This window comes from Bubalus bubalis, chromosome 6, assembly GCF_019923935.1.
Source record: "Bubalus bubalis isolate 160015118507 breed Murrah chromosome 6, NDDB_SH_1, whole genome shotgun sequence".
In the NCBI taxonomy this organism is placed as follows: domain Eukaryota; kingdom Metazoa; phylum Chordata; class Mammalia; order Artiodactyla; family Bovidae; genus Bubalus; species Bubalus bubalis.
Genome location: NC_059162.1, coordinates 106,231,105 through 106,256,489, shown reverse-complemented (window position 1 = coordinate 106,256,489; position 25,385 = coordinate 106,231,105). Strand labels below are relative to the sequence as shown.

At 43.9% G+C, this 25,385-nt stretch overlaps 1 protein-coding gene across 20 annotated transcripts in view; it reads left to right on the top strand.

Moving 5' to 3' along the window:
- MACF1 (microtubule actin crosslinking factor 1) overlaps positions 1-25,385 on the top strand; it is a 338,009-nt gene that overhangs the window by 293,879 nt on the left and 18,745 nt on the right. For 14 of the 20 annotated variants that reach the window (XM_006077541.4, XM_044945221.2, XM_044945220.2 and 11 more), the window contains 25 exons: positions 876-1,094; positions 2,069-2,272; positions 2,989-2,997; positions 3,938-4,169; positions 4,776-5,002; positions 6,061-6,183; positions 6,282-6,383; positions 7,007-7,108; positions 7,501-7,674; positions 7,765-7,920; positions 8,065-8,262; positions 8,818-8,946; positions 9,778-9,951; positions 13,121-13,276; positions 13,381-13,587; positions 13,713-13,832; positions 14,257-14,426; positions 15,433-15,592; positions 17,065-17,259; positions 17,565-17,693; positions 18,461-18,604; positions 19,013-19,201; positions 21,239-21,359; positions 21,878-22,041; positions 23,303-23,465. In XM_006077541.4, coding sequence (XP_006077603.4) covers positions 876-1,094; positions 2,069-2,272; positions 2,989-2,997; positions 3,938-4,169; positions 4,776-5,002; positions 6,061-6,183; positions 6,282-6,383; positions 7,007-7,108; positions 7,501-7,674; positions 7,765-7,920; positions 8,065-8,262; positions 8,818-8,946; positions 9,778-9,951; positions 13,121-13,276; positions 13,381-13,587; positions 13,713-13,832; positions 14,257-14,426; positions 15,433-15,592; positions 17,065-17,259; positions 17,565-17,693; positions 18,461-18,604; positions 19,013-19,201; positions 21,239-21,359; positions 21,878-22,041; positions 23,303-23,465 — 3,967 coding nt within the window. The remainder of the gene's footprint in view (positions 1-875; positions 1,095-2,068; positions 2,273-2,988; positions 2,998-3,937; positions 4,170-4,775; positions 5,003-6,060; positions 6,184-6,281; positions 6,384-7,006; positions 7,109-7,500; positions 7,675-7,764; positions 7,921-8,064; positions 8,263-8,817; positions 8,947-9,777; positions 9,952-13,120; positions 13,277-13,380; positions 13,588-13,712; positions 13,833-14,256; positions 14,427-15,432; positions 15,593-17,064; positions 17,260-17,564; positions 17,694-18,460; positions 18,605-19,012; positions 19,202-21,238; positions 21,360-21,877; positions 22,042-23,302; positions 23,466-25,385) is intronic. The other 6 variants (XM_044945229.2, XM_044945228.2, XM_044945227.2 and 3 more) reach the window with 1 other exon arrangement.

The window sequence follows — 25,385 nt, the reverse complement described above, 5'->3', positions numbered from 1 at the left end:
TCAGGCCTGTCCAACTCCTAGCGACCCCATGGACAGCAGCCTACCAGGTTCCTCCGTCCATGGGATTTTCCAGGCAAGAATACTGGAGTGGGGTGCCATTGCCTTAGATCCTTCTAAAAAAAATCGTTACCCATTTGTAAAAGAATTGGCCAACAGAATCCATTTGTACACCAGTTTTGTTTTGCTTATAAAGTGAAAGTCGCTGAGTCACGTCCGACTCTTTGTGACCCCGTGGATGAAACAGTCCATGGAATTCTCCAGGCCAGAATACCAGAGTGGGTAGCCTTTCCGTTCTCCAGGGATCGAACCCAGGTCTCCCACATTACAGGCTGATTCTTTACCAGCTGAGCCACAAAGGAAGCCTTTTTTGTAAAGGGCATGGGTAACTACTATTTCCTCAGAAATCTTCATAAATTGACCTGCTCATCCTAAACATGTAAAGTATAAATAGCGGGTTTGTGGACACTCTTATCAGAGAAGAAAAGACAGATGAAAGTTGATGAGCGAATCTCCACCGTAGCCCCTGATACAGTCAAACCGACCCTATTGCAATAATGCTGGATCTGAAGTTGGGACAGGCACTCACTGACGGGCTGTTTTTGCTGTGTTGTGCTTGTGCTATTTTACTGTTGTCAAAGCTACTTTCATGTTTTAAAAATTATAGAAATAATGCATATGTGTGATAGGAAAATTCAAAAATTCAGTTAAGTATAAAGAATATAAAAATCACTTGTAATCTTACTAGATTAATTGATTTTTTTTTGCATTTTAGTGTATAGTCCTTTATACTTTTTAGTGTATATTTACTTACATTTTTTATTTAAAGAAGGATTCATCATGGTAGTAATATCTACACTTCTTTTTGTTGTCCATAGGAAAAGACAGAGTCTCTGATACAGCAATACGAAGCCATTAGTCTGCTCAATTCAGAGCGTTACGCACGCCTGGAGCGGGCACAGGTCTTGGTGAACCAGTTTTGGGAAACTTATGAGGAACTCAGCCCCTGGATTGAGGAGACTCGGGCACTCATAGCACAGTTACCTCCTCCGGCTATTGATCATGAGCAGCTCAGGCAGCAGCAAGAGGAAATGAGGGTAAGGAGCATGCCGAGTTTTATTTAATTGCACAACTGGAGATGGGCTGCACAGTTTGAGAAACAGCCTGTTTATGAGTACCTACCAAGTGTAAGTCTGTTTTGAAGTTAATTCTTAACCCATTAGAATTTCTTTGCACAGTAAAAATATATATCTGAAATATTTCCTTTGTTCTTTAATGTGAATCAGTTAAAGAATGAGATTATGGAGATGTCAGGAATGTGAGTATTACAGAAGTAAACAAAGTACCACATGAAAATCAAGGGAACTTAAAATCTTTCCAGCGTCAACAGAGTGTTCTCAGACTTGGGTGTGGTTGGGTGGCCTTTTCCTTGTGGTTAGTCCCCAGCTGGAGTGAGAGCCCCAACTCAGGAATGTCAGAAAGCAATTTGCTGCAGAGACTTAAGATGAAAGGAAAATTTGTAGACACTTCAGCTGATGGTATTACCATCAAAGATGGTTTTTTAATGTTTATTTTATTTGTATATGGCTTGTGCTTACTCCTATCTCTGTATTCCTATAACAGGGAGATTGAACTGGAAGTAGCCAGCCGTAGAGTCAAGGAGCAGTTGGATTCCCAGAAATATTATTTGTACTTTGTCCTGGTTAGTGTCTCCCAGTCTGCACAGGGAGACGGACATTAAATCTTTGAGACTGCAGTGAAATACAGAGAAGTACTTATGAGTGCAGAAGGCAGTGGGATACTTTTGTTTTGAGGGCAAGAGTGAGGGAGGCTGTCTCTGGGAAGCTTCTTGGGTGGCGGAATATCTGAACTGGCTTTTTAAAATCAAGGGAATTAGAGTCAGTGCCCTAAGACTTAGATTTCGCCCCCTCCATAAATGGTGAGATGTTGGGACTTGGTGGATTTTAGCGATTTAGTTTGTTCCGTTGGTATGAGCTCTGATCACAGTATTTAAACAAACAAACTGGTATAAAAAGACTCATTTTATTTTAATCCATATTTTTTTACATAGCAACTGAGGGAATCCATTGCTGAACACAAACCTCATATTGATAAACTGCTAAAGATAGGCCCTCAACTAAAGGAGCTAAACCCTGAAGAGGGGGAAATGGTGGAAGAAAAATACCAGAAAGCAGAAAACACATATGCCCAAATAAAAGAGGAGGTGCGCCAGCGGGCCCTGGCTCTGGACGAGGCTATTTCCCAGTCGGCTCAGGTATGTCTGTGTCTTAAACACATATAACCTTCAGCTGTCCTTTAGTCTAAGCAGGAGGCTCTGTATCAGTATGTCCCTATGCCCAGGAATGTCCAGACCATGTATGCTGGTGATACATTATCAAGAGACTGGGAGCCTTTGCCCATTTGCATTTTTATTCCAGGAAGCATTGGTCATACTGACAACTAGGAGGAGGGTGAAATGCATCTTGGCTGGTGCATCAATTGTCTGTATGGTTTTCTTGAAAACTTGATATCGTGGTGATCCTTTAATAGAGGTGATTTTGGGTAAATTCATCTTGAAGCAACAAATACCTCAAGTGAAGTCAGATTGCTATTGGACCTGTTGCTTTCAAGATATAGACAGCACATTTGTTTTCCTACTCAAGAGGCCACCAGCTTGCTCCTCGTTCAGAGAAAGATACTTGACTAGGGAGAAGTTAGAGCCAAGGAGAAACAAGCCAGCAGCAGTGGAGTTTAAAGCATGTAACTACATACTTTTCAACTAATATATTACTGTTATGTCTGGGTAATTTATTCCTATGTTTAGTCAATATTCTTGGTTAATATTTGTACTTACTCAAGTTTCTCCCCCCACCTTCCGTCCCATCTCTCACTCACATTGTGGAATGTGTTACTTTGTGTTGTTGCTGCCTGCTCCTGTCTTCCCCACATCGTCACATTTCATTGTTGTGTTGACTGCGCCCACCATTACAGATTACAGAGGTAAGGTACCCACCCCCATTGGGATTAGGGTGTTCTTATGAAGCTGAGAATTGAGAGGGTTATTTACAAGGAAACTTGCCTTAACTTTAGTGGTATAAATTTTACTAATGCAGTCTATTGTACCAGTTTCATTTGGGGCATAACCTGTTAAGTGAGGGAGTGATGGGAAGGGATTTTGTTTACCTTGTTATTTCCTATAGGACATTTAACAGTTGGTGAGCCTTATTCTAGTTAATGAATCCAGAGTTGGCTTTAGGGGGCAGGCTTATCTGTTTTGCTCCCTTTTCTCCCCTCTCTGCTTCATGTTATAAATCACAACTTTACAATTATAGATATGTTATAAAACATATAGAAAAGTGGAAAGAGTAGTTGTTCTCTTGGAATAAGAGGTTAGATTTGACCTTCCCTAATTATCTTTCATCATGCCAACGTTTTCCGTTCTCACTATTACATCCGGTGGGTTGTTGAATTGCATGCCATGGTACTTTTAAACTCCAAGTCATGTAGCATATTGAGTTCCCCGTCCATTTACACAGTTGGTGGAGGGCATCTAGCTTGTTGGTCTAATCCGTTGCATGCAGCTGTCGTCTGAGATGTTGCCACACTGACTCTCACTGGTCTCATAGTCTTGTCCCTTTTTCATCCCATTAGTTGGAATAGGGAAACTATTGTAGCACCGTTAACAGTGTGAGTTGATCTTTGGTATATGAAGTAATAGCTTTTTGAGTCATCAAATACTTTTCCGATGGTCCAGCTCTAGTGTACTATGCCCAAAATGGTTTCTTAGCCACAGCCAACACTTGACAGTCCTAGGGCTAGTTTGAGCACAGGTTTTATCCTAAACAGAAGTAAATATATCCACTGGCCTTCATCCCTAACGTTTACCCCAGAAGTGTGGTGCGGTACTGCTGTGGTGGCTGATGGCCCAATATTTGTTTAGTTCCATGATAAAATTGAGCCCATGTTGGAAACTCTGGAGAATCTTTCCTCTCGCCTGCGAATGCCACCGCTGATTCCTGCTGAAGTGGACAAGATCAGAGAGTGCATCAGCGACAACAAGAGTGCCACCGTGGAGCTGGAAAAACTGCAGCCATCCTTCGAGGCCCTGAAGCGCCGTGGAGAAGAACTCATTGGGCGATCTCAAGGAGCTGACAAGGATCTGGCTGCAAAAGGTGCTTGATTAATCTAATAATTTTTTTTAAAAGAACCTTAAATTCTAAGCTGTGGTTACCTCCAGCATCCCACCATATGTATTTCATTGAACGCAAAGGCAGTAGTACCCAAGTAATGAGTATTCTACAAATCATTTGGAATTCAGGACGCATCTCTCCTTTGAAACAAGATTACAATTGGTAGTTAGATTCCCAGGCCAGGAAACAAGTGCTCCTTTACCCCCTTAATATGAGGAAACAGCTGTACCAATAGTGGGAAGAACATAGCTACCTTTTATACAATTTCCATGGGAAACATACCGGGTTCCACACAGAATACTAGTAGAGTTTTCATCCAAGCCCCTTTATAAGCGTCTTAGCAATATTTTTTTAACAGATAACTCATTTCCACATTACCTCTGTGATCTCTGTATGTGGGAGGCCAACACAAGTGGAAAATGAGAATATGGAAATAATAAAGCTAAGATAGGAAACTCTCTTTCAGTAATATATTTTTAGAGCCTTTTAAAGTATCATTTCAGTGAAAGTATGAGGATTAGATCTAATATCTGATGAGACTGATTTCATCCTTAGAGAAGTCTTGTTCACTCTCCTATACCCTCTCAGAAATCCAGGACAAATTGGATCAAATGGTATTCTTCTGGGAGGACATCAAAGCTCGGGCAGAAGAGCGAGAAATTAAATTCCTCGATGTCCTTGAGCTAGCAGAGAAGTTCTGGTATGACATGGCAGCCCTCCTCACCACCATCAAAGATACCCAGGACATCGTGCATGACTTGGAAAGCCCTGGCATTGACCCATCCATCATCAAGCAACAGGTTGAAGCTGCCGAGGTAAGAAAACAAAACCTCTCCCAGGAAAGCACGTTAGCCAAGTATGTTGTGTTAGCTGCTTAGCCGGGCTGAGTGCCTTAAAAGTTGTTTTTGTGTTTTTCTTCTTTTTTTAAGTTTAATAGTATGCCTTTATACTTGGGGTGGGGGCTCGTTATAGTAAATTTCTTTCTTTTTTCAGTGTACAGGCTTTACCACCTGTGTAGGTGCATGCAGTCACCCGTCGTGATACACAGCAGATCCGTCACACAAAAGTAGCTCTGTCATCAGTTTTAAACTTAACAATTCAAATTATTAGAATGTGCTCCAAAAATCTGGGTTTGCTTTCATTTCTGAATTTAGTCCTCACTTTGGTGTACCTTATTTCTCGATTAATGTAGAAAAATAGGAAATAGAAAAGAAAATAAACTCTGGACTTACCATCCATACTTTGACATACCTTTGTTTAGTATTTGGGTGGAGCTTAGTTTTTATTAAATGCATTTCTTACCTCATTTTGTCCATTTAGGACAAGCCAAGATAGTCTTGATATTCTGTATTCTTTCTCTTATGTCTCTTTTATGTGGGCCGTTTTCCACCTCCTCACCTCTGTCATTGACAATCCACGAACCAATTTTTAGAATCTGGCACAGAACTGACTTTCTTCAGGACTATATAGTCTAGTATTCCTATTTTGCACATCTCCCAGCTCTTAAATTTGTGACTTATACTCTTATTTTATCCTTGTTGATATACTTCTCCGTTATAGACTTCTGATTATAGATTATAATCTCGACAGACCTTTGCTAAAATTATTGACGCTCATTGCACCTTTCTCAGATTATTTTATATATTTAATGTTAATATTTAAAAACATATTTGATGTATGTATTAGAAAAATAACCAGACTGTGAAGCTCCACTATTTAGATGAGTGAAATGTTGAGAACACTGAAAGGCTTTAATGAAATTGATCATTCTGTGTGGCATCTGCTCTTGTTGGAGTATAAATTACATTTGCAAAGTTTGGTAAGTTCTGTTCCTCTTTCTGTTTTAGCTAATGTTCTGTTCATTTTCATGTAGACTATTAAGGAAGAGACAGATGGTCTGCATGAGGAATTGGAGTTTATTCGAATCCTTGGAGCAGATTTGATTTTTGCCTGCGGAGAAACTGAGAAGCCGGAAGTGAAGAAGAGCATTGATGAGGTGTGGAAAAGTGGACAAGGGGGTTCAGGTGAAACATGAGCGGACTCACACTATGAGTGGGGTGAATTGGGGAATCTGATTGACTGTTTTTCCCGTAGATGAACAATGCCTGGGAGAACTTAAACAAAACATGGAGAGAGAGGCTGGAAAAGCTTGAGGATGCCATGCAAGCCGCTGTGCAGTACCAGGACACTCTTCAGGTGAGAGGCCGAGAGTGGCCACTGTGGAAACACAGGTGCTGTGGTTTCTGTGTCTGTCGTGAGTGGGTCACCTTCCCAGGGCTGCAGCGTTCTCAAACCAGAGGTGCTTGTGCTGTATTTCTAGCCGGTTTCCCACTTCTAATGAGCAAAGTTCTGACATCAGAAGCTTAGGCTTCTTACCATGCTTTTCTTTGCATGCTTATCATATAATTTATCCTCGTGGAGGCCATAGAGTGAAGCTGGCCTTGCTGTCAAAGTCATTGCTTGTTAGAAATTCCAAACCCAGGTTGTCCTGGAGCACAGCTTGGCACAGTAGCTGTGGCGCATCGTGGGCTTGCTAGCTGGCTGTGAGACGTTGGTGTTTTATTTATTTATTTTTTCATATTTAGTTTTTCCAAATTGTAGTTTATTTTGGACATTATTCCAGTCATGTTGGCTTCATTCTTAAGTCTCCATATTACTGAAGTAAAGATCATTATTTCTTATCTCTTTCCCCAACTTCAGTGCACAAACAGCACAAGGTACTTTGATTTAACTCTGTTTAGCAGAGATCATGCTGATTGTCTTGTGATTTCTCATATTTTTGTTTTTTGACTGCTTATTTGTATTTTTTTTTATTTTAGGCTATGTTTGACTGGCTAGATAACACTGTGATTAAACTCTGCACAATGCCCCCTGTCGGCACCGACCTCAACACTGTTAAAGATCAGTTAAATGAAATGAAGGTTTGTACCCGGGAACGGTTTTTGAAGGAGGCTTGCTTCATTTTCGGTTTTGTCTGTTTTGGTTGGGTGGCGAGTTGTCTTGTTTTCGGCTGTGGTCAGTCTTCGTTGCTGTGCACCGTCTTTCTCCAGTTGCTGCGAGTGGGGGCTGGCTACGGTCCAGCTGCAGTGCGCAGCTTCTCATCGTGGCTTCTCTTGTTGCAGAGCACAGACTTCAGTTTTTAGTGGTGCACAGGCTTACCTGCCCTGTAGCATGTGGAATCTTCTCACACCAGGGGTCAAACACGTGTCCCCTGCACTGGCAGGCGGACTCTTAACCACCGGGCCACCAGAGAAGTCCCATTTTAGCTTTTAAAGACTTGTTGTGCTGTTAACATTTAGTATGTCTTTGGTAGGAGTTCAAAGTGGAAGTTTACCAACAGCAAATTGAGATGGAGAAGCTCAATCACCAGGGTGAACTAATGTTAAAGAAAGCTACTGACGAAACGGACAGAGATATTATCCGAGAACCCCTGACAGAACTCAAACACCTCTGGGAGAACCTGGGTGAGAAAATCGCTCACAGGCAGGTAAGGCAGGTGGCAGAGCGCGTCACGTGGGCTGCTGCCTACTGTCACCTGATCTCCTAACAAACTCCCTTCCTATCATTTTCTGAGTAGCATAAGCTGGAAGGTGCTCTCTTGGCCCTTGGCCAGTTCCAACATGCCTTAGAGGAACTAATGAGCTGGCTGACTCACACTGAGGAGTTGCTGGACGCTCAGAGACCAGTAAGTGGAGACCCAAAAGTCATTGAAGTTGAGCTCGCAAAGCACCATGTAAGTATTGTCGTTTTTTATCTCTAAGCCTATTGGTTTCAGATCGGGTACTGCCACCAGAAGCTTTTTGGTGTTGTGCATACCTTAGAGAGCCAGGCTTAATGATACCTGTAGAGATAAATTATGTTGTTCAACATTTTTTAGGTTCTAAAAAATGACGTTCTGGCCCATCAAGCCACAGTGGAAACAGTCAACAAAGCTGGCAATGAGCTTCTTGAGTCTAGTGCTGGAGACGATGCCAGCAGCTTAAGGAGCCGTTTGGAAACCATGAACCAGTGCTGGGAGTCAGTGTTACAAAAGACAGAGGAGAGGGAGCAGCAGCTTCAGTCGACTCTGCAGCAGGTACACGCTCCGTCCACTAACCGGCTCCGCTAGTGCCCCGTGGAGCTGTGCACGTGACATTTGGAAGAAAGTGCATCTCAGTCTATGAAAGGAAAGCAGTTTGGTGTAGAACCGTCTGCCTTGAGAGGAAGGTCAATTCTGTGTTAGACTTGTCTGGAAAGAACAGCTTTTAATTGGGTCATTCTTTTTGGATTCGTTTATGGTCCAGTGCCTCCATCTCCTACTCAAAGTTAGGAGATCATTGCTGTGACAAAGCTTGTTCACAGATCAAGCTATTTCTTGGATCAAGTCAGGTCCCTCCATATCCAAAGTCAGCAGTACCTTAGTCAGTCAATTCATCAGGTTGTATCAGACATCTCTGTGTTACAGCGAGGCCTGAAGGATTCTGCTGAGCTGTAAAAATAATATATTGGCCCCGTGCTCATCCAGCAACGGAGCAACCCTGCCTGAGAGCAGCGCCCGATTCCTCCCTTAAAAATTCCTTGTGTGATCATTTAGAGTTTACTTTGGAAACTAGAATTGACTGCTGACCTTTCTGATGTCTTTTCTCAAAAGGCCCAGGGTTTTCACAGTGAAATTGAAGATTTCCTCTTGGATCTGACTAGAATGGAGACCCAACTTTCTGCATCGAAGCCCACAGGAGGACTTCCTGAAACAGCCAGGGAACAACTTGATACACACATGGTAATAGATTTCTTGAAGTTGATCACAGGCATCCCATATTCAGTAGCTCCTTTATGAAGTCACAGAGACGTGTATCTGGGAGTCTGCCGAGTAGTACACTTTTACTGATAATATAGTGCTCGGGGGTTACTGCGTATATACAGGTTTCTAACATCCTATGATAGACAGCAGTAGCAACGGGGAAGAATTGGCAAGAAATACCCTGGTGAGCTGGCAAATTTCAAGTTAATCAGATTGTCTGACACAATATTGATTTGAAAGTGAGAGCATCAAGAAGACAAATACCTAACACAGACATGGTGGTATTTAAGAAAAAGACTACTGGGGCTTCCCTAGTGGTCCAGTGGTTAAGACTCCACACTTCCACTGTAGGGGCCACAGGTTCAATCTGTGGTTGGGGAACTAAGATCCTGCTTGCCCATGTAGCACAGCCAAAAAAATGGAAAAAAAAAGGGGGGGGAAGAAAAGAAAAAGACATCTTAGTGGGGGACGGTTTAGGGAAATCCAATAGAAACTGACAATGTTTTAAGAAAGTGTCCGAGAACAAAAGGCAATGTAATTTCTAGGTAAATCCCTCAGGAAAAGAAGAAATAAATTATTGGGGTCCATTTTGGTGGTTACTGGTCCTTAAAAAATTCTGTTGATGACAAAATTATGTTAAGGAAGAATGGTGGGTTTCACTCCCTAATTGTTCATCAGTTGAATCTTAAAGGAAGGATTTTAATCCAAATGAGACCTTCCTCAGCTTTTCCAAACTATGCTCGTAAATCTGTGTGTGGGTGTCTTTGAAGAAATTGGCATTACTGACCTCTTTCTTGCCCTTTCTTATAGGAACTCTATTCGCAGCTCAAAGCCAAGGAAGAGACTTACAATCAACTGCTTGACAAGGGTAGGCTGATGCTTCTCAGCCGTGATGACTCGGGATCCGGTTCAAAGACAGAACAGAGCGTGGCACTCTTGGAACAAAAATGGCATGTGGTCAGCAGTAAGATGGAAGAAAGAAAGGTATCACCACAAAGTTCGGTTTGATTACTGTTTAAGGAGTTTTCTTAATGATTGCATGCAGTTGTTAGCTAGTTTCTATGGAGGATTTTTTAACACCCAGTTGCATTGTGACAGGCGAGCAGAACTGATATCCTCAGAGTTGGCTTTGTGCTAATCAGGCCATCTTTTCTGCCTTTACATTTCTATTTTCCATCCATGTCAAGTTGTGTTGATGCTACTAGTTTCTGCTGATACTTGCTTTTATAATATTTATAATACTGCGTCCCTTTTCTGCGTCTACCAGTTAACGCACTGCTCAGCGACGGACTGTATATTCCATCTACTTACAAACAGGTTTTGTTGGAGTTGGTGACTTGAGAATGGGAGGTTAGGAACAATATTCAGGGAGTATCATGAATAATTCCTCACAAGGAATTTGATTTCTAGTTACCAAAACTCACGAACAATAAATCATATGGCCTTGTCCTCTTCCTCAAAAATCAAATTGTCTTCAAAAGAAAAGTGATCAGAGATCAAGGCATTTGCCCCCAAACAATATTTTTTATGAATACAGGGTTTTAGGATATCACTCTGCACACAGTTTCTGTGCTGGGCAAATGAAACATTACATATGTGTCCAAATCCATTGGCCACATCCATTGAACAAACAGTTATTAGGCTTGTTTGTACTAGGCACTGTGCTAAGTGTTCAGTGAAAACGTAAAGGCATGAACTCTGTCATTGTGAACTTGAATGGGCAGAAAGAAACCACATACTCACATTATAAATTAACATTTTGAGAGAAGCATTAATTTACTAGAATCCTTCTAGTGTGGGGGTCTGGTAACTTTGTTACATGAAAAATGGGCAGAGGACCCGAATATAGGGCTATGTTCTAATTCTTGGACGGGCTCTTGTTTATAATTCCTACTGAGTGTAGAACTCATTAAAGAAACCAAGGTAGATTCTGACTCATCATCAGCAAGTTTCTACAGGGTTTTCCTAACAGTGGAGCAAGTAGCCTCGAGGAATACAGTTTTGACCCTTGAACAACATAGGTTTGAGCTACGCGGGTCCACTTGTGTGCAGAATTCTTTTCCCCCGCGCTGAATATGTCTACAGTACTACACGATCCCTAGTTGATTGATTAATCTTTGGATTCAGAACCATGGATATGGAAGGCTGACTATAAAGTTACACATGGATTTTCAACTTTTCACAGGATTGATGCCCTTAAAGCTGTGTTGTTGAGGGGTCGACTGTAGTTGGTGAACTGATCAAACGAAGGCTAGCTATCAAAGATACCATTTTTGATTTTGCAAGAACATTACATTGCAGAATTGCTGAAATTAAGCTCTGCTAAAGACTATGTAGATAAAGTGATGTGGAAAGATTTCCTGCCATCTGGGAACTTGCAGTGTATTGACTTCTAAACATTTCTTTGATAGAATTGAGGTAGATTTTGTTTTTCTACTTTTTTGTTTATATTGAGTCTGCGTTTTTGTAGCATTCATTGTAGTATTTGGGGCGGTGGGCAGCTGATGTTCTTTACTGGCATTACTTCCCATCATCTGTGAAATTAGTCTGGCCCAGCCAACACCCCTTTCTCCCAGCCTGCTCTAGGGGAACGGCATGGGGTGGGAGGCCACCTTCTGCAGTATGCTGCAGCCCAGGCCCTCCCGCAGGGGAAAGGAGGCACTCAGCAATCGTGTCGACCCCTGCCTCCGGATACAGGAGTGGGGACGGGTGGCAGCACTCCTGGAACCTCCCTGCCCAGGTGATGCAGGGTCTAGGCCGCTGGAATGGCCAGTCCAGGCAGGCCTCAGTTTGCCCTCCTCCAGAGCACTGCCCTGCTCTCCCAGTAGACACCAGGCACTTATTTTCTGACTGGACCAGGGCCAGGGGTAGGGGAGGGGTCTGGGTGAACCCACAGCTACCTCCAGCCTTTTTTGCAGAGGCTTCAGAGACCACCCTGCTTCCAAAAGTTAAAGTCTGGCCTCTAACTGTAGCCAGGCTAAACCCTGGAGACATTGCCCAAAGATAAGCAGGGGTCAGGAGGGGAAACAGGGGTGTTGGAGGAATAGGGTGGGTTAAGTTTTACGATGCTTTTGTTTGTTGTTTTGCCGCTAAGTCCTATGGGACTCTTTTGCAACCCATGGACTATAGCCTGCTAGGCTCCTCTGTCCGTGGAATGTCCCAGGCAAGAATACTGGAGTGAGTTGCCATTTCCTTCTCCATATAGTATTTGTTAGGTTACAGAAGTAACCTGAAAATGCCAAGAGGAAGGTAAAAAGCATTCATAAGCCAGTTAATCGTAATGAACGTTTTTATTATGTTTCTGGTGTTTCTTTCTGTGAGAATTCTGCATATATTCATTTTTAACAACCTGTCATTATCCTCTTTTGCCCGCCTGATAGATGGGCTAGAGGCAAAGGCCATCATCCAGGTGTTCTGGGTGGAAGTCTCTGAGGATGGAGCTTGTAGGCTAAAATTGGGATGTATTCATGGAGAAATAGCATGCACCCTGAATGAAGCACTGTTTTTGTCATCCTGATTTAGATAAAAATGACTAAAAATTTACATCTAATGTTGTCACATTTTTACTTGAAATATTCTGACCTTTATTGCCTTTGTTGCTTGTAGCATAAGCGTGTTTCACACTCAGACATTTTCAAGTGCCATATTTTCTGAAAACATATTTAAACAGAAAGCATTGCAGTGAGCATCTTCATCACATTGAAGTGCTTTTCATTTAGTTGTCTTTATGTCACAAAAAGGACATTAAAGGGAACTGAGACTTTGCCCCAAGCGGGTTGGAGAGCCTGCAGCTGGCACCACTAAAGGGTCTGTTCTCTTACAGTCCCTGAATGGCGTGAATGGCGTTATTCCTGTGCTTTAATGTCCCAGGAAGTGGGGATCAGTGTCCCGGGAAGTGGGGAATGGCAGAGAAAGCAACTTAGCTGCAAACTGTGCTCTTGCCTTTCCAAGCACAGTTGTCTGAGTTTCAGACACTAGCGTTCAAAGTGTCCCCTTCTTTGCAAACAAGGCATGTTTGGAGGTTGATTAAATGAGGCTTCCTTCTTAGAACTCATTTCATTTGGTGTACAATTCACGTCTTTGTCCTTGAAGCTATAATTCCTGAATTCTGTACTTGTCTTTTTGTGTGTGTGCATGGCACCTGAAAATTTAGTCAAAGCTGGAAGAGGCCCTCAACCTGGCAACAGAATTCCAGAATTCCCTGCAAGAATTTATCAACTGGCTCACTCTAGCAGAGCAGAGTTTAAACATCGCTTCTCCTCCCAGCCTGATTCTAAACACTGTCCTTTCCCAGATAGAGGAGCATAAGGTAACAATGGCATTACAATTCCGCCTTCCTTTTACAAGTGCCAATTGAAAATGATGCTCCTTGATCTTAGCTCCAGTTTAAAAACAGCAATATTTTCTCCTCAGGTGTTTGCTAATGAAGTAAATGCTCATCGAGACCAGATCATTGAGCTGGATCAAACCGGCAATCAGTTAAAGTTCCTTAGCCAAAAACAGGACGTTGTTTTGATCAAAAATTTGCTGGTTAGCGTCCAGTCTCGATGGGAGAAGGTTGTCCAGCGATCTATTGAAAGAGGGCGATCACTGGATGATGCCAGAAAGCGGGCAAAACAAGTAAGTTGTAAGAGAAAGATACCAGTTTACTGAACAACCTTGGGCTTCGTGTGTTGAGTTCAGATGAAGGTGCTGTGTGGTGTGCATGTCCATTCCTGTTATAACTTATCCTTCAATAATTTCAGTTCCATGAAGCTTGGAAAAAGCTGATTGATTGGCTGGAAGATGCAGAAAGTCACCTGGACTCAGAACTGGAGATATCCAACGACCCAGACAAAATTAAACTTCAGCTCTCCAAACATAAGGTACCTTGGCTCACTGTTCTTCATTCCTGAGCTTGGGATTCACTGACGTTTGTAGCTTGCTAAAAAAAGAAAAAGCTAAAACTTTTAGCTTGCTGAAAGAAAACTAATTGGTTAATGTTAAACAGTTAAGATCATAGAGCCAGCCTTCCATTTTGCATGTAGACAGTGTCTAACCATGACAATTGCTTATTTTAAATAAGAGTTCAAACAAAGTGACTGATGAGTAGCCAGCTAAAACTATGGGCTTTTAGAAAAAGTCATGATCCCGTGTGTGTGGCACAAACAAAACCTTACGAATTTCTTCAGGGTAAGCTGTTGTTCATTTTAGTTCAAGACATAGTGACATTCATACTGTATCTGGTTACCACCTGAAAACTCAGTGTCATCTGACTTTGAGCATTTTTTTTTTCCTTTCTGAAAACAGGAGTTCCAGAAAACTCTTGGTGGCAAACAGCCTGTATATGATACCACAATTAGAACAGGCAGAGCACTGAAAGAGAAGACTTTGCTTCCTGATGACACTCAGAAACTTGACAACTTACTGGGAGAAGTCAGAGACAAATGGGATACTGTTTGTGGCAAGTCTGTGGAGAGGTGAGCATGAGTGTCCCCTTCATGGGTCTCTGTGTTATCCCAAAAGTAACCAGGAGACGGTACCACATTCTGCAAAAATGATCATGAAGCTAATGCATCAGTAACAGTAGCTTCTTGGTATTTCCAATTAATTGAGTGATGAGTTATGAAGTAATTTGAGGAAAATATATTAAAATTATCTTACTTAAACTTGAAACTTACTGTATTACAAAGAGAGAAGCCTATAAAAATCAAGCCAACAATAGTATTAATAGATCTATAAATATACGTAAATCACCAATTCGTAATGCCAATAATTGTCTCATTGATTGTCTCTTGTACTGAATGTTCTACAAAAGCCTCTGATATAGTATCTCATTTAACCACCATGAGACTCACTCATCCTCAGAACAACCACTGAGGTGGGGGTACTGTCCTCCCCCTTTTACAGATGAGGAAATAGTCATAAAGAAGTTTCTTGACTCCCCCATGCTCACTCAGCTGCTAAGTGGCAGAGCTGAGATTTAGTTCTAAAAGTTGTACTTTATCCACTTGTACCCACTGTGCTATGTAAGCATTATGATAGCTCTATATTATTTGTACTCCCAGTTTTTCAGATGAGTTTCAAAGAGGTAAAGAGACAGCCTAGAGTCTTACAACAGATGGAGAGTTAGGAGTTGAACTGCTGGCCCCAGGTCATTAACAGAACCGTCACCCTCTACTGGACTGGTGTAATGTAAATAAAAAGACCTCGGGTCATAGGGTGTGTCTATGTGTATAGCGGCTGGACTCTTAAGATCCCAGAAGTGCGTCTCCACCTGTCACCTGTACTATGCTTAATCCGTTTTTGAGAGTGGTTACCTAAACATACCTAAAGATCTCTTAGTCACTTTTTATAATATTTCTAACTGTTCTAACACAGTGGTCTCTTGATAGAGTTCAAGCAGTATTCCCTTTCAACGGCCAGAACTGTGGGCTGTTCATAAAAGGATCATTAAAATCAGTGAGGCTTATGTGCTTGTTTCAGGCAGCACAAGCTGGAGGAGGCCCTGCTGTTTTCGGGCCAATTCATGGACGCCCTGCAGGCCCTGGTCGACTGGCTGTACAAGGTGGAGCCGCAGCTGGCTGAGGACCAGCCTGTCCACGGAGACCTGGACCTCGTCATGAACCTCATGGACGCCCACAAGGTGAGGGGCGAGATCTGGGCTGTGTGGAGGGCGGAGCCACTGGGTCCTCCATCCCTGTGTGCCTTCTGCTCGTGCTGCCCTCCTAAGGCTTCCCTAGAAAGAAAGTCGGAAAGAGCCTGTCTCTCTGCTTGTCAGAGAGGCGGCTCCTTGCTCTCTGTGTGTAAACAAACTGCTGCCGGGATTCTGCATCAGTCACAAAGAATTGACCAAACTTGGTTCGATTCAGATGTGCTGATGCGTAAACTTCATTTTGAGGTTCCCTCCCACTTCCTGTTTATATGTCTCAATTGAATCTTATATGTCTCAGTTGAATCAAAATGGATTTAAATTCAGAAGACCCTCAAGATATCCATTTTCCACTGATTCTTACAATGAAAATGAGTGCTTTTTCAACTGCTTGTGAACCTGACAAGCTAGCACCGTGCATACCAACATTTAGTACCTACGCCTGTATGTTGAACTGCATACTGTTCTCCTGCTTCAGCATCAAGCATTCAGCTTTACCTTGAAATTACACCAGATTTTTATGTACCTGGCAGGTGGGCTCTTATCAAGAGGGAAAAGAGAGGGGAGGGATAAATTGGATGATTGGGGTTGACATATACATAGGCAATGACAACCCAGTCTTGCCTGGAAAATCCCATGGGCGGAGGAGCCTGGTAGGCTGCAGTCCATGGGATCTCGAAGAGTCGGTCACGACTGAGTGACTTCACTTTCACTTTTCACTTTTATGCGTTGGAGAAGGAAATGGCAACCCACTCCAGTGTTCTTGCCTGGAGAATCCTAGGGACAGGGGAGCCTGGTGGGCTACCGTCTATGGGGTCACACAGAGTCGGATACGACTGAAGCGACTTAGCAGCAGCAGCAGCATATCTAAAATAGATAGCTAACAATCTACTGAATAGCACAGGGAACTCTACTCAATACTCTGTAATAATTTATATGGGAAAAGAATCTAAAAAAGAGTGGGTGTATGTATATGTATAACTGGTTCACTGCTGTACAGCAGAAACTAACGTAACAGGGACTTCCCTGGTGGTTCAGTGGTTAAGACTCTGTGCTTCCAATGCAGGGAATGCGGGTTTGATCCCTGACCAGGAAACTAACGTCCCACATGTGGCATGGTGTGGCCCCAAAAAAGAAACTAACCCAACGTTGTAAATCAACTATACTCCAATAAAAATCAGTTTTTAAAGTCCCACAGTTCCGGAGAAGTTAGCATAGCACAGTTCCTGTATCACAGGTGAGGAAGCTGGGACTCCAGTTAAGCAGCTTATCTGAAGTCACATGGCCCTCATTCAGACCCAAGTCCTGTGATGCTTCTTTCTCACTTGTAGTCCCACCTCCATCTTTGCATAAAAGACACACAATTAGAACTTATCAAAGGAGAATTGAAAGAAAGGACTACTTTCTCTTTGGTTCTACTTGAATTCAAAACATTTGTGAGACGAACTAATTCTCCTGTTTTCCAGGTTTTCCAGAAGGAACTGGGCAAGCGAACAGGAACTGTTCAGGTCCTGAAGCGATCCGGCCGGGAGCTGATAGAGAACAGTCGCGATGACACCACATGGGTGAAGGGGCAGCTCCAGGAGCTGAGCACTCGCTGGGACACCGTGTGCAAACTCTCCGTCTGCAAGCAGAGCCGGCTGGAGCAGGCCCTGAAGCAGGTCAGACGACACCGGGCTGGGCCTGAACAAAGTCAGGGTAGCCTCTTTGTCAGGATCGGTTCCAGCCAGTCTCACAGGGAGTCAAAAATTGGTGTTCTAGATGTTCCACAAGAACATTTAGCACGTCTGTATTAGAGAAATCATGACTCCAGTTGACTTTCAAAGTTGCACAGATGAAAAATGACCTTTGTGGGGCTTCAGTAGAGCCTCTAGGTGCCTGTGATGGGCCAGACCCCCCTCTGGCTGCCTTGTCTGGGACCTCAGCTGCACAGAGAGGTTCAGGCTCTTGTGCTTGGTTATTTCAGGCAGAAGAGTTTCGGGACACAATCCACATGCTACTGGAGTGGCTTTCTGAAGCTGAGCAGACGCTACGCTTTCGGGGAGCACTTCCCGATGACACGGAGGCCCTGCAGTCTCTCATTGATACTCACAAGGTAACCCATCTCAGGGGGCGGGGCCCCACACCACCCACATGGGGAAATGACACGTGGGTTTTCTGACCCCCACGTGTCAGACCACTCATCGTCTCGGTTTTTGCAAAAGTGGCACTTGCAGGTTATAAGCAAGTCAAACAGCTGGTGTTAATACCAGAGGAAAACATGGGCTGCTCTAGCTTTACGCACGCCCCACCCCCACCCCTCCGCATACACCTTGGGTGGCTTTCCTCCTGGCCAGCTCTAAGCCTGATCTGTGCCCCTAGAGCCACTCACCAAGCTGCAGGGTATAATGTGTCTGCGGCCTCAGTGTGACTGTTGTAAGGAGGTGGGAAATGTTTCCTTTTTTAATTTTTGTATTTCCCACCTAGAGATTTTACTCTTGGTTTTGTGATTGCATTGTGTTATAGGTATTGTTAAAACATTGTAGTGTTTTTTAGCTGTCACTATTTTTGTCCAATACCGTTTACACATGTGGAAATGAATATAAACACGAATTTGTGAAAGAGGGAGTGCTCAGGAAGGAGGTCAGCTTCTGTGCTTCTAGTCCTTACCATTCGTGCACTGAAAGTCATTCTTGTATAAGTCCCTCACTTTCCCACAGCGGGGAGACCTGGAAAGAAAATGCCAGAGACGTCTAAATACAGACTTTTAGAGGTCTGTATCAACACAGAGTCAAGAGAAAACACTGAAGTGTTTTTCTCCTCTCAGTGTAAACTAACAGTGCTGCTAGAGTGGGTTTAAGGTTTCAAATCTTGTTTGTTTAGGAATTCATGAAGAAAGTGGAAGAAAAGCGAGTGGACGTTAGCACAGCAGTGTCCATGGGAGAAGTCATCCTGGCGGCCTGCCATCCGGACTGCGTCACCACCATCAAGCACTGGATCACCATCATCCGCGCGCGCTTCGAGGAGGTGGGCTCCTGGGCTCAGAGGAAGACCGCAAGTGTCCCGTCCCCCACTCACCCTGAATAGCTCAGCGGGAGTCAGGTTATCAGCGTTCTAGTCGGGACTGTTGTCCTGATAACGTGCAGAAACCTGAAAGGACGATGCTGGCGTCATGACGTGCGCCTTGATGCCGTCCAGTGGACACGTGCCGTGCTCTTTCCTCCTTCCAGGGACCTTCTGTGTCTAAGACCATGTGCTACGTTTGTTTGCAGGGGAACTGGCTTCTTATTCCAGCTTGTCTCTGGAGCAAGAGAGAAGCCTCTTGACTGCTTGGGTGGTCTTTTCCCTAAAAGTCATTGTTAGGCTCACACAAAAAGGGGCTTTGAAAACAAGGAATGTGCTTGACTGAGAGCCAACGGGTTCCCTCCCCCGCAGGTCCTGACGTGGGCTAAGCAGCACCAGCAGCGCCTGGAAGCTGCCCTGTCGGAACTGGTGGCAAATGCCGAGCTCTTAGAAGAACTTCTGGCGTGGATCCAGTGGGCCGAGACCACCCTCATTCAACGGGATCAGGATCCGATCCCTCAGAACATTGATCGAGTGAAAGCCCTTATTGCTGAGCACCAGGTACCCCACCCGCGTCCTGTGGTCATAGGTTCCTGCGTGGCTCGTGGAGCCCATTTCCTTTGCTCTGAGCATCCATGCTTTAATGGCTGCTGAACAGATTCCTGCAGACTCAGCAGCTTAAAACATGCTTACTGTCTCGCAGTTTTTGTGGGGTGGGGGTCCAGGCATGAGTTAGCTGGGCCTGTTGACTATTGGTTTCTATTGACTAGCCTCCATACTACGGTCCCATTACCTGGGACCTATCCCATCACACCTGGATTCAGAAACATTTCTTACATGAACCCAGAGATGGGCCAGACAACACACGGAACTAAATTGAATGGAGGAAAACTCGGTTGAGCTGTCTTCATATACCATATATTCTTAGGAGACAAATACTTTTTAACAGTTGTTAAAAACTGTGGATTTTAGCCATGATCATTTACACTGAATGCAAGTATAGATCTTGCTTAGTAACACCACGGATGTAAATTCTTTTTAGCGTATATAATGAACCTTACCAGTGAAAACGCCCTGTGCTTCCCTTCGAGTTTACCTACACTGACCCCTCCTCTCCTGAGTAAGAGTATCTTCTTCCATCAAGGCCAGTCCCTCGCCCGTCTGTTACCACCTCTCATTCCTTATGCCTTCCAGCTCCCCATCTTTCTCCCCCGCTCCCCCTCCACCACCACCATCTGTCTGACCATTGCTGCTCAGTCTTCTCAGCTGGTTTCTCTTCCTTTGTTGTTGGTTAGTCGGCTAAGGTATGTCCAGCTCTTTTGTGACCCCATGGACTAAGACCCACTAGGTTCCTCTGTCCATGGGATTTCCCAGGCAAGAATACTGGAGTGGGTGGCCTTTTTCTTCTCCAGTGATCAAACCCATATCTCCTGCATTAGCAGTGGGTTCTGTACCACTGAGCCACCAGGGAAGCCCTCTTCTTCCTTTATTCACTTGTTAATGTTGCTGTTCCCTAAAGTTCCATTCTTAACCCTCTCCTCACAGCCAAGGCCATATCTAGCCTTCGGCTTCAGCCAGCACCTGTACACCAAGGGTTTCCATATCTCCTGCCTCATCTGCACACACAGGAAGCCAGAAACAGCTCTGAAACTTCACTGCAGCCTTGCTTCCTGGCCCTGGCCCTAACCCCACCCTTCCCTCCACACTGCCTCCTCTCTCCTCATCCACTCAGTCACCCAACACAGAAGCCTGTGCTGTGTGTGTGGGATTTCTTCTCTTTCTGTAGCCCTACATTTAGCCAGTTGTTGGGTCTTATCTGTTCTACTTTCAGAATTCTGCATGGCTCCTCTCCTGCCCTGGCTTACGCCCTCACTGTGTTTTGCCTCAATTACTACATTAGGTTCCTAACATCTGTGCCCCTCCACCCAGCCCCTTATCTCATGTCCTCCCTGCTACACTGAGGCCAGAGCAATAGCTCTAAGACAGAGATCTGCTGGTGTCTCTTTTCTGGATCAAAATCCTTCAGTTGCCCACCCACCTGTAACCCCCTTGCCAATTGCTTTCAGAATAAAATCCCAGTCCCTCAGCTTGACACAAGGCCTCTCTGGACCTTTCTGCTGCCTGCCTCTCCAGCTGTCCCTCTTGCCCCTCCTCCAATTGCATCCTCAGCTCAGCCAGTGATCAGGGCCCTGGCTCACTCCACTGTCAGGCTTCTGTGGGACCGCCCTGCCCCCAGTCTTTGGCTCATTGCTCAGCACGCAGCTCAGGCACCAGCCTCCAGGCAGCCTTCCTGCCCAACTTGGGCTGTGCGTGCCCATCCTAGGCCTGCCTTTGGGGACCCGGGTACCACTCATTGCTCTGCCTGGCCTGGTTTCCTCACTCAGCCGTGAGCTCCTGATAGTCAGAGTCATGTCTTATTCCTTCACGTCTCCAGCACTGATGAAGTGCCTCACTCATCGTGTTTCTCGAAAGGAGTGGGGCCATGTATGAAGACATCTCCAGTGGTCCATTTGTAGCAGGCTTAGCCCTTTTAGTAAGAAGTTTCCTATTTCCATCTTAGTCCAAGAAAACTCTCAACTCTTGTTATGTGTTCAACAGACGTTTATGGAGGAGATGACTCGAAAGCAGCCTGATGTGGATCGGGTCACCAAGACGTACAAGAGGAAGATCCTAGAGCCAGCCCACGCGCCTTTCATGGAGAAGTCCCGTGGCGGCAGCAGTACGTGGAGCCCTTGGGCAGGAGGTGTCCTTCCTGCTCCCTGAGGATGAACATTTCAAAAACCATATGCGATTGGAATGAAAATCTTTTTTTTAAACTCACTTTTCTTTAGGCAGTAGCTAGGCTCCAGTTTTTTGAATCGGTATGAAATTTTGGGGTGGCTAAGCCAATTCATTTGTAGCGGCCTTCTGATTATTTTAGTCATCAGCACTGACTGTTTACATTTGGTTTACAGTAGTTTCTTCTTAAAATAAGTTGGCGCCTGTAGAACTGTTGATATCTCCTTGGTCCACTAAAGTGGGACAGAACTGATTGAAAGTATGAGACAGGTACCTGTTGGCTGAGGAAGAGCAGCAGTTTGTGCTTCCATATCTCAGTGTGGCCAGGTCCTGTGTTTCCTTCCTCAGTTACTGACCAGATATCATTGTGCAGATCCTTTAGGTTCAGCCAGATGGCACCTTCTCACTGTGAATGGACAAAACCAGCTTTTCTGATCTCGTGATTATTTTTCCTTTCAGGAAAGTCCTTGAGTCAGCCTGCCCCTCCTCCCATGCCAATCCTCTCACAGTCTGAAGCAAAAAATCCACGGATCAACCAGCTCTCCGGGCGCTGGCAGCAGGTGTGGCTGTTGGCACTGGAGCGGCAGCGGAAGCTGAACGACGCTTTGGACCGGCTGGAGGAGGTGAGGCCCCGCCAGGCAGCCATCCCTGGAGGGAAGTGACTTATCAAAACACAGCCCTCCTGAGGCTCTGTGTACTGACCCATGTGCCTTGACCTACTACTTCTGCAGAAGGAGCAACAGAGCAGTGTAGGCCAGGATTCAGGCCTGCAGGCCCCCTGGGAGAAAAGACGCAAGTGAGGAGACTAGCAGCTGGCGGGCTGCAGCACTGGTGGGCAGCAGGCTGCCAGCCAGTCCCGGCGGGTCCGGCCTGTGGCGCCATCCTCCTTAGTGCCCGGCCGTGGTTGACAATCAGGAACCTAACTTGGCAAAGTTACCACCAGGTGTGGAGCAGCTCATAAAAATGACCATTACTGAGCCCTTTGTGTAAAGACATAAGCTCCTCAATTATGAAATGAGTAGTTTTTTAATAATCCTGTTATTTGTCGATTCTTCAGTAGATTATAAAAAGCAAATCTATTTTGAAGTATCATTAACCAATCTGAAAAATATAGTACTTCACTTCCTAGTTTCTAAAATAAATTTCTAATATCTTTTATATTTTTTTATTTGTGCATATCAAAGCAGCTATGCCCAGAAGTGAGTGTTCTGTGTTTTTTGTTGTTATTTCTGTAGATCCAGTTGAGTTATAAGCATATTTGGTTTTGGCTTTTTCTTTTTTTTTTTTTTCCCCCATTCCTTCCAACTTTGGAGTTTGAAAGACCAGGGGGAAAACGGCTGCACTGTTTAAGTCATCCTGAGTCCATGTCACTGGCATAGTCCAAGTAGCTCAGCATCACTTTGTCCACTGCACAGGCCCGCTGCTGTCCACCAGGACCAAATACTTAGAGTGGGAATCAGAGGGCAGTTCACTCCCTCTGGCGCCATCCAAAAGAAACACCACATAAGTGGGGCACACTGAGGACTTCTCTTCTGGGGTAGAATCCGTTCTTCTCCATCTGAGGGGGTGATCCTTTGAAAAAATGCCAAGGGAAAGCAAGGCTGACCCCACCCACTCTTGTTCTGCGTGCTCTGTATCTTCCATGGTGGTTGTTGAGTTACTGTTTCTTTCACTGCTCCATTTTACCGCAGCTCATGTAAGCAGTCATGGCTTTAAGTGAAGGAGCCAATGTGCCTTCACAAAAGAGGCAGCACAGAGATTTCATTGTTGGTCCCCTCAAAAGGCCCGCATGGCTTTGCTGGATGTCTGAAAGTTTGGGTATGCTCTGGGCAGGTTTGAAGACCAAAACAGCAGGTCTTGTTGACTCCTCTGATCTCTGTCTAGTTGAAGGAATTTGCCAACTTTGACTTCGATGTCTGGAGGAAAAAGTATATGCGTTGGATGAATCACAAAAAGTCTCGGGTGATGGATTTCTTCCGGCGAATTGACAAGGACCAGGATGGGAAGATAACCCGTCAGGAGTTTATTGATGGCATTCTAGCATCCAGTGAGTCCAGTCACAATTCCAAACCCAGACCACACCTAGACTCCTCGCACTTGCTTTGTAGAAGCAGGCTATATTTCTGGCTAAACAGCCTTTCTTAAGTGAAAGCTGAAATCTTGGAGAAGAAGTAATGTACCTGCTTACTAAAACTGGTCTATTGTTTTGATGGGGAGTCGGACCTCATTTTGCTTAGAATTAAAAAAAAAAAAAAAAAGCAGGTCTTATTTGACACATTATGGCAAGCAAAAGGTTTAGAAAAGGAGCTACCAATTGTGAATAATGAGGTTCTAAGTACAGGCAGACATTGGAGATACTGCAGGTCCACTTCCAGACCACCTTTATAAAGCAAATATTGGAACGGAGAGAGCCGTTAGAGAGTTTGGTTTCCCAGTGATATAAAAGTTATGTTTATACTATACTGTAGTCTATTAAGTATTCAATAGTGTTATACCTTAAGAAATGATGTATATACCTTAATTTAAAAATATTTTATTGCTGAAATATGCTGACCATAGTCTGAGCCTTTAGCTAGTCATTATCATTTTGCAGTAGTAACATCAGAGATCATTGATCACAGATCACCATGACAAATATAATAATGGAAAATTTGAAATATTGCAAGAATTACCAGAATATGACACAGAGAGATACGGGGTGATCATATACTGTTGGGAAAATGGTGCCAGTGAACTTGCTTGGCATGGATGGAGTTGGTGCAAACCTTAAATTTGTTTTAAAAAGAGGGGGATAACATCTGAAGCATAGGAAATGAAATCATATATTTTATAAGCTGTTACATAGATGCCAGAAACTGACATGAGATACGCCTATAAAATATTTTTTTAAGTTTTTCACAATATCAGTTGTTCAATAGGAATTCAGATTTTTTTTTTTCTTGCAATTTTATTGAGATGTAAGTAGCATACAGCACTGAATAAGGTTAAGGTATACAGCATAATGATTTGATTTACGTATATGAAGTGATTATCACAGTAAGTTTAGTGAACATCATTTCATATAGGTACCAATTTAAGACAAAAAAATTATTTCTTGTGATGAGAACTCTTAGGGTTTACTCTCAACAGCTTTTATATGTGATACAGCAGTGTTAATTATATTTATCATTTTGTTGTACATTACATCCCTCATCATGTCAGTTTCTGGCATCTGTATAAAAGCTTACAAAATGTGTGATCTCTTGTATTTTTAGCAAAAGGAATAAGTGAGACATTTAGTTAAGTGACTTGCCCAGATCACACAGCACAGCTCACAGATGTGCTGCTTCACGTGGAGGCCCAAGAAGGCCTGTCTGAGGTAATACCTGAGTTGAGACCTAAGTGATGGTAAGGATTCAGCCACATCAAGATTTCAGGGGAGAGACGGGGCCAGAACCGCAGCAGGTACAAAGTGCTGAGAGGCGAGTGAACTTGGCAGGTTCTCAGAGGTTAGCATGGCTGGAGTGTCATGACCTCAAGATTGGTAAGATGTGAAGTTGGAAAGGTAGAAAACAACTATTAATGTGGGGCTTTGTTGGCCATCATGAAGGGATCAGATCTTATTCTCGAGACAGTGGGCCGCCAGCAGAGATTTCCATCTGAGAGACAGTGTAGTCCACTTTATGTCTTAAGAAGTCACTCTGGTTATTGTAACATTCACACTTTGGAAAGCAGTTGTGAGGAACCCAAAGCAATAATCTAAATGTAGGAAAACTTCACCCTGTTTATTCCAAATTGTCACTCTCCTGAAATAATGTAAATATCCAACCTGTTGATAGTGGAGTGAATAAGTATATTCTGAAGTTTGGTGCTAGGTCTCTTGTTTTAAATTGCATAGGGGGTTGGGAGGGTTATGAGTCTGTTAGCAAAAATGCCAAAACCCAAGTGTGTTCTGGGGCATGCTCTGAGTATGCCATAATATATTTTG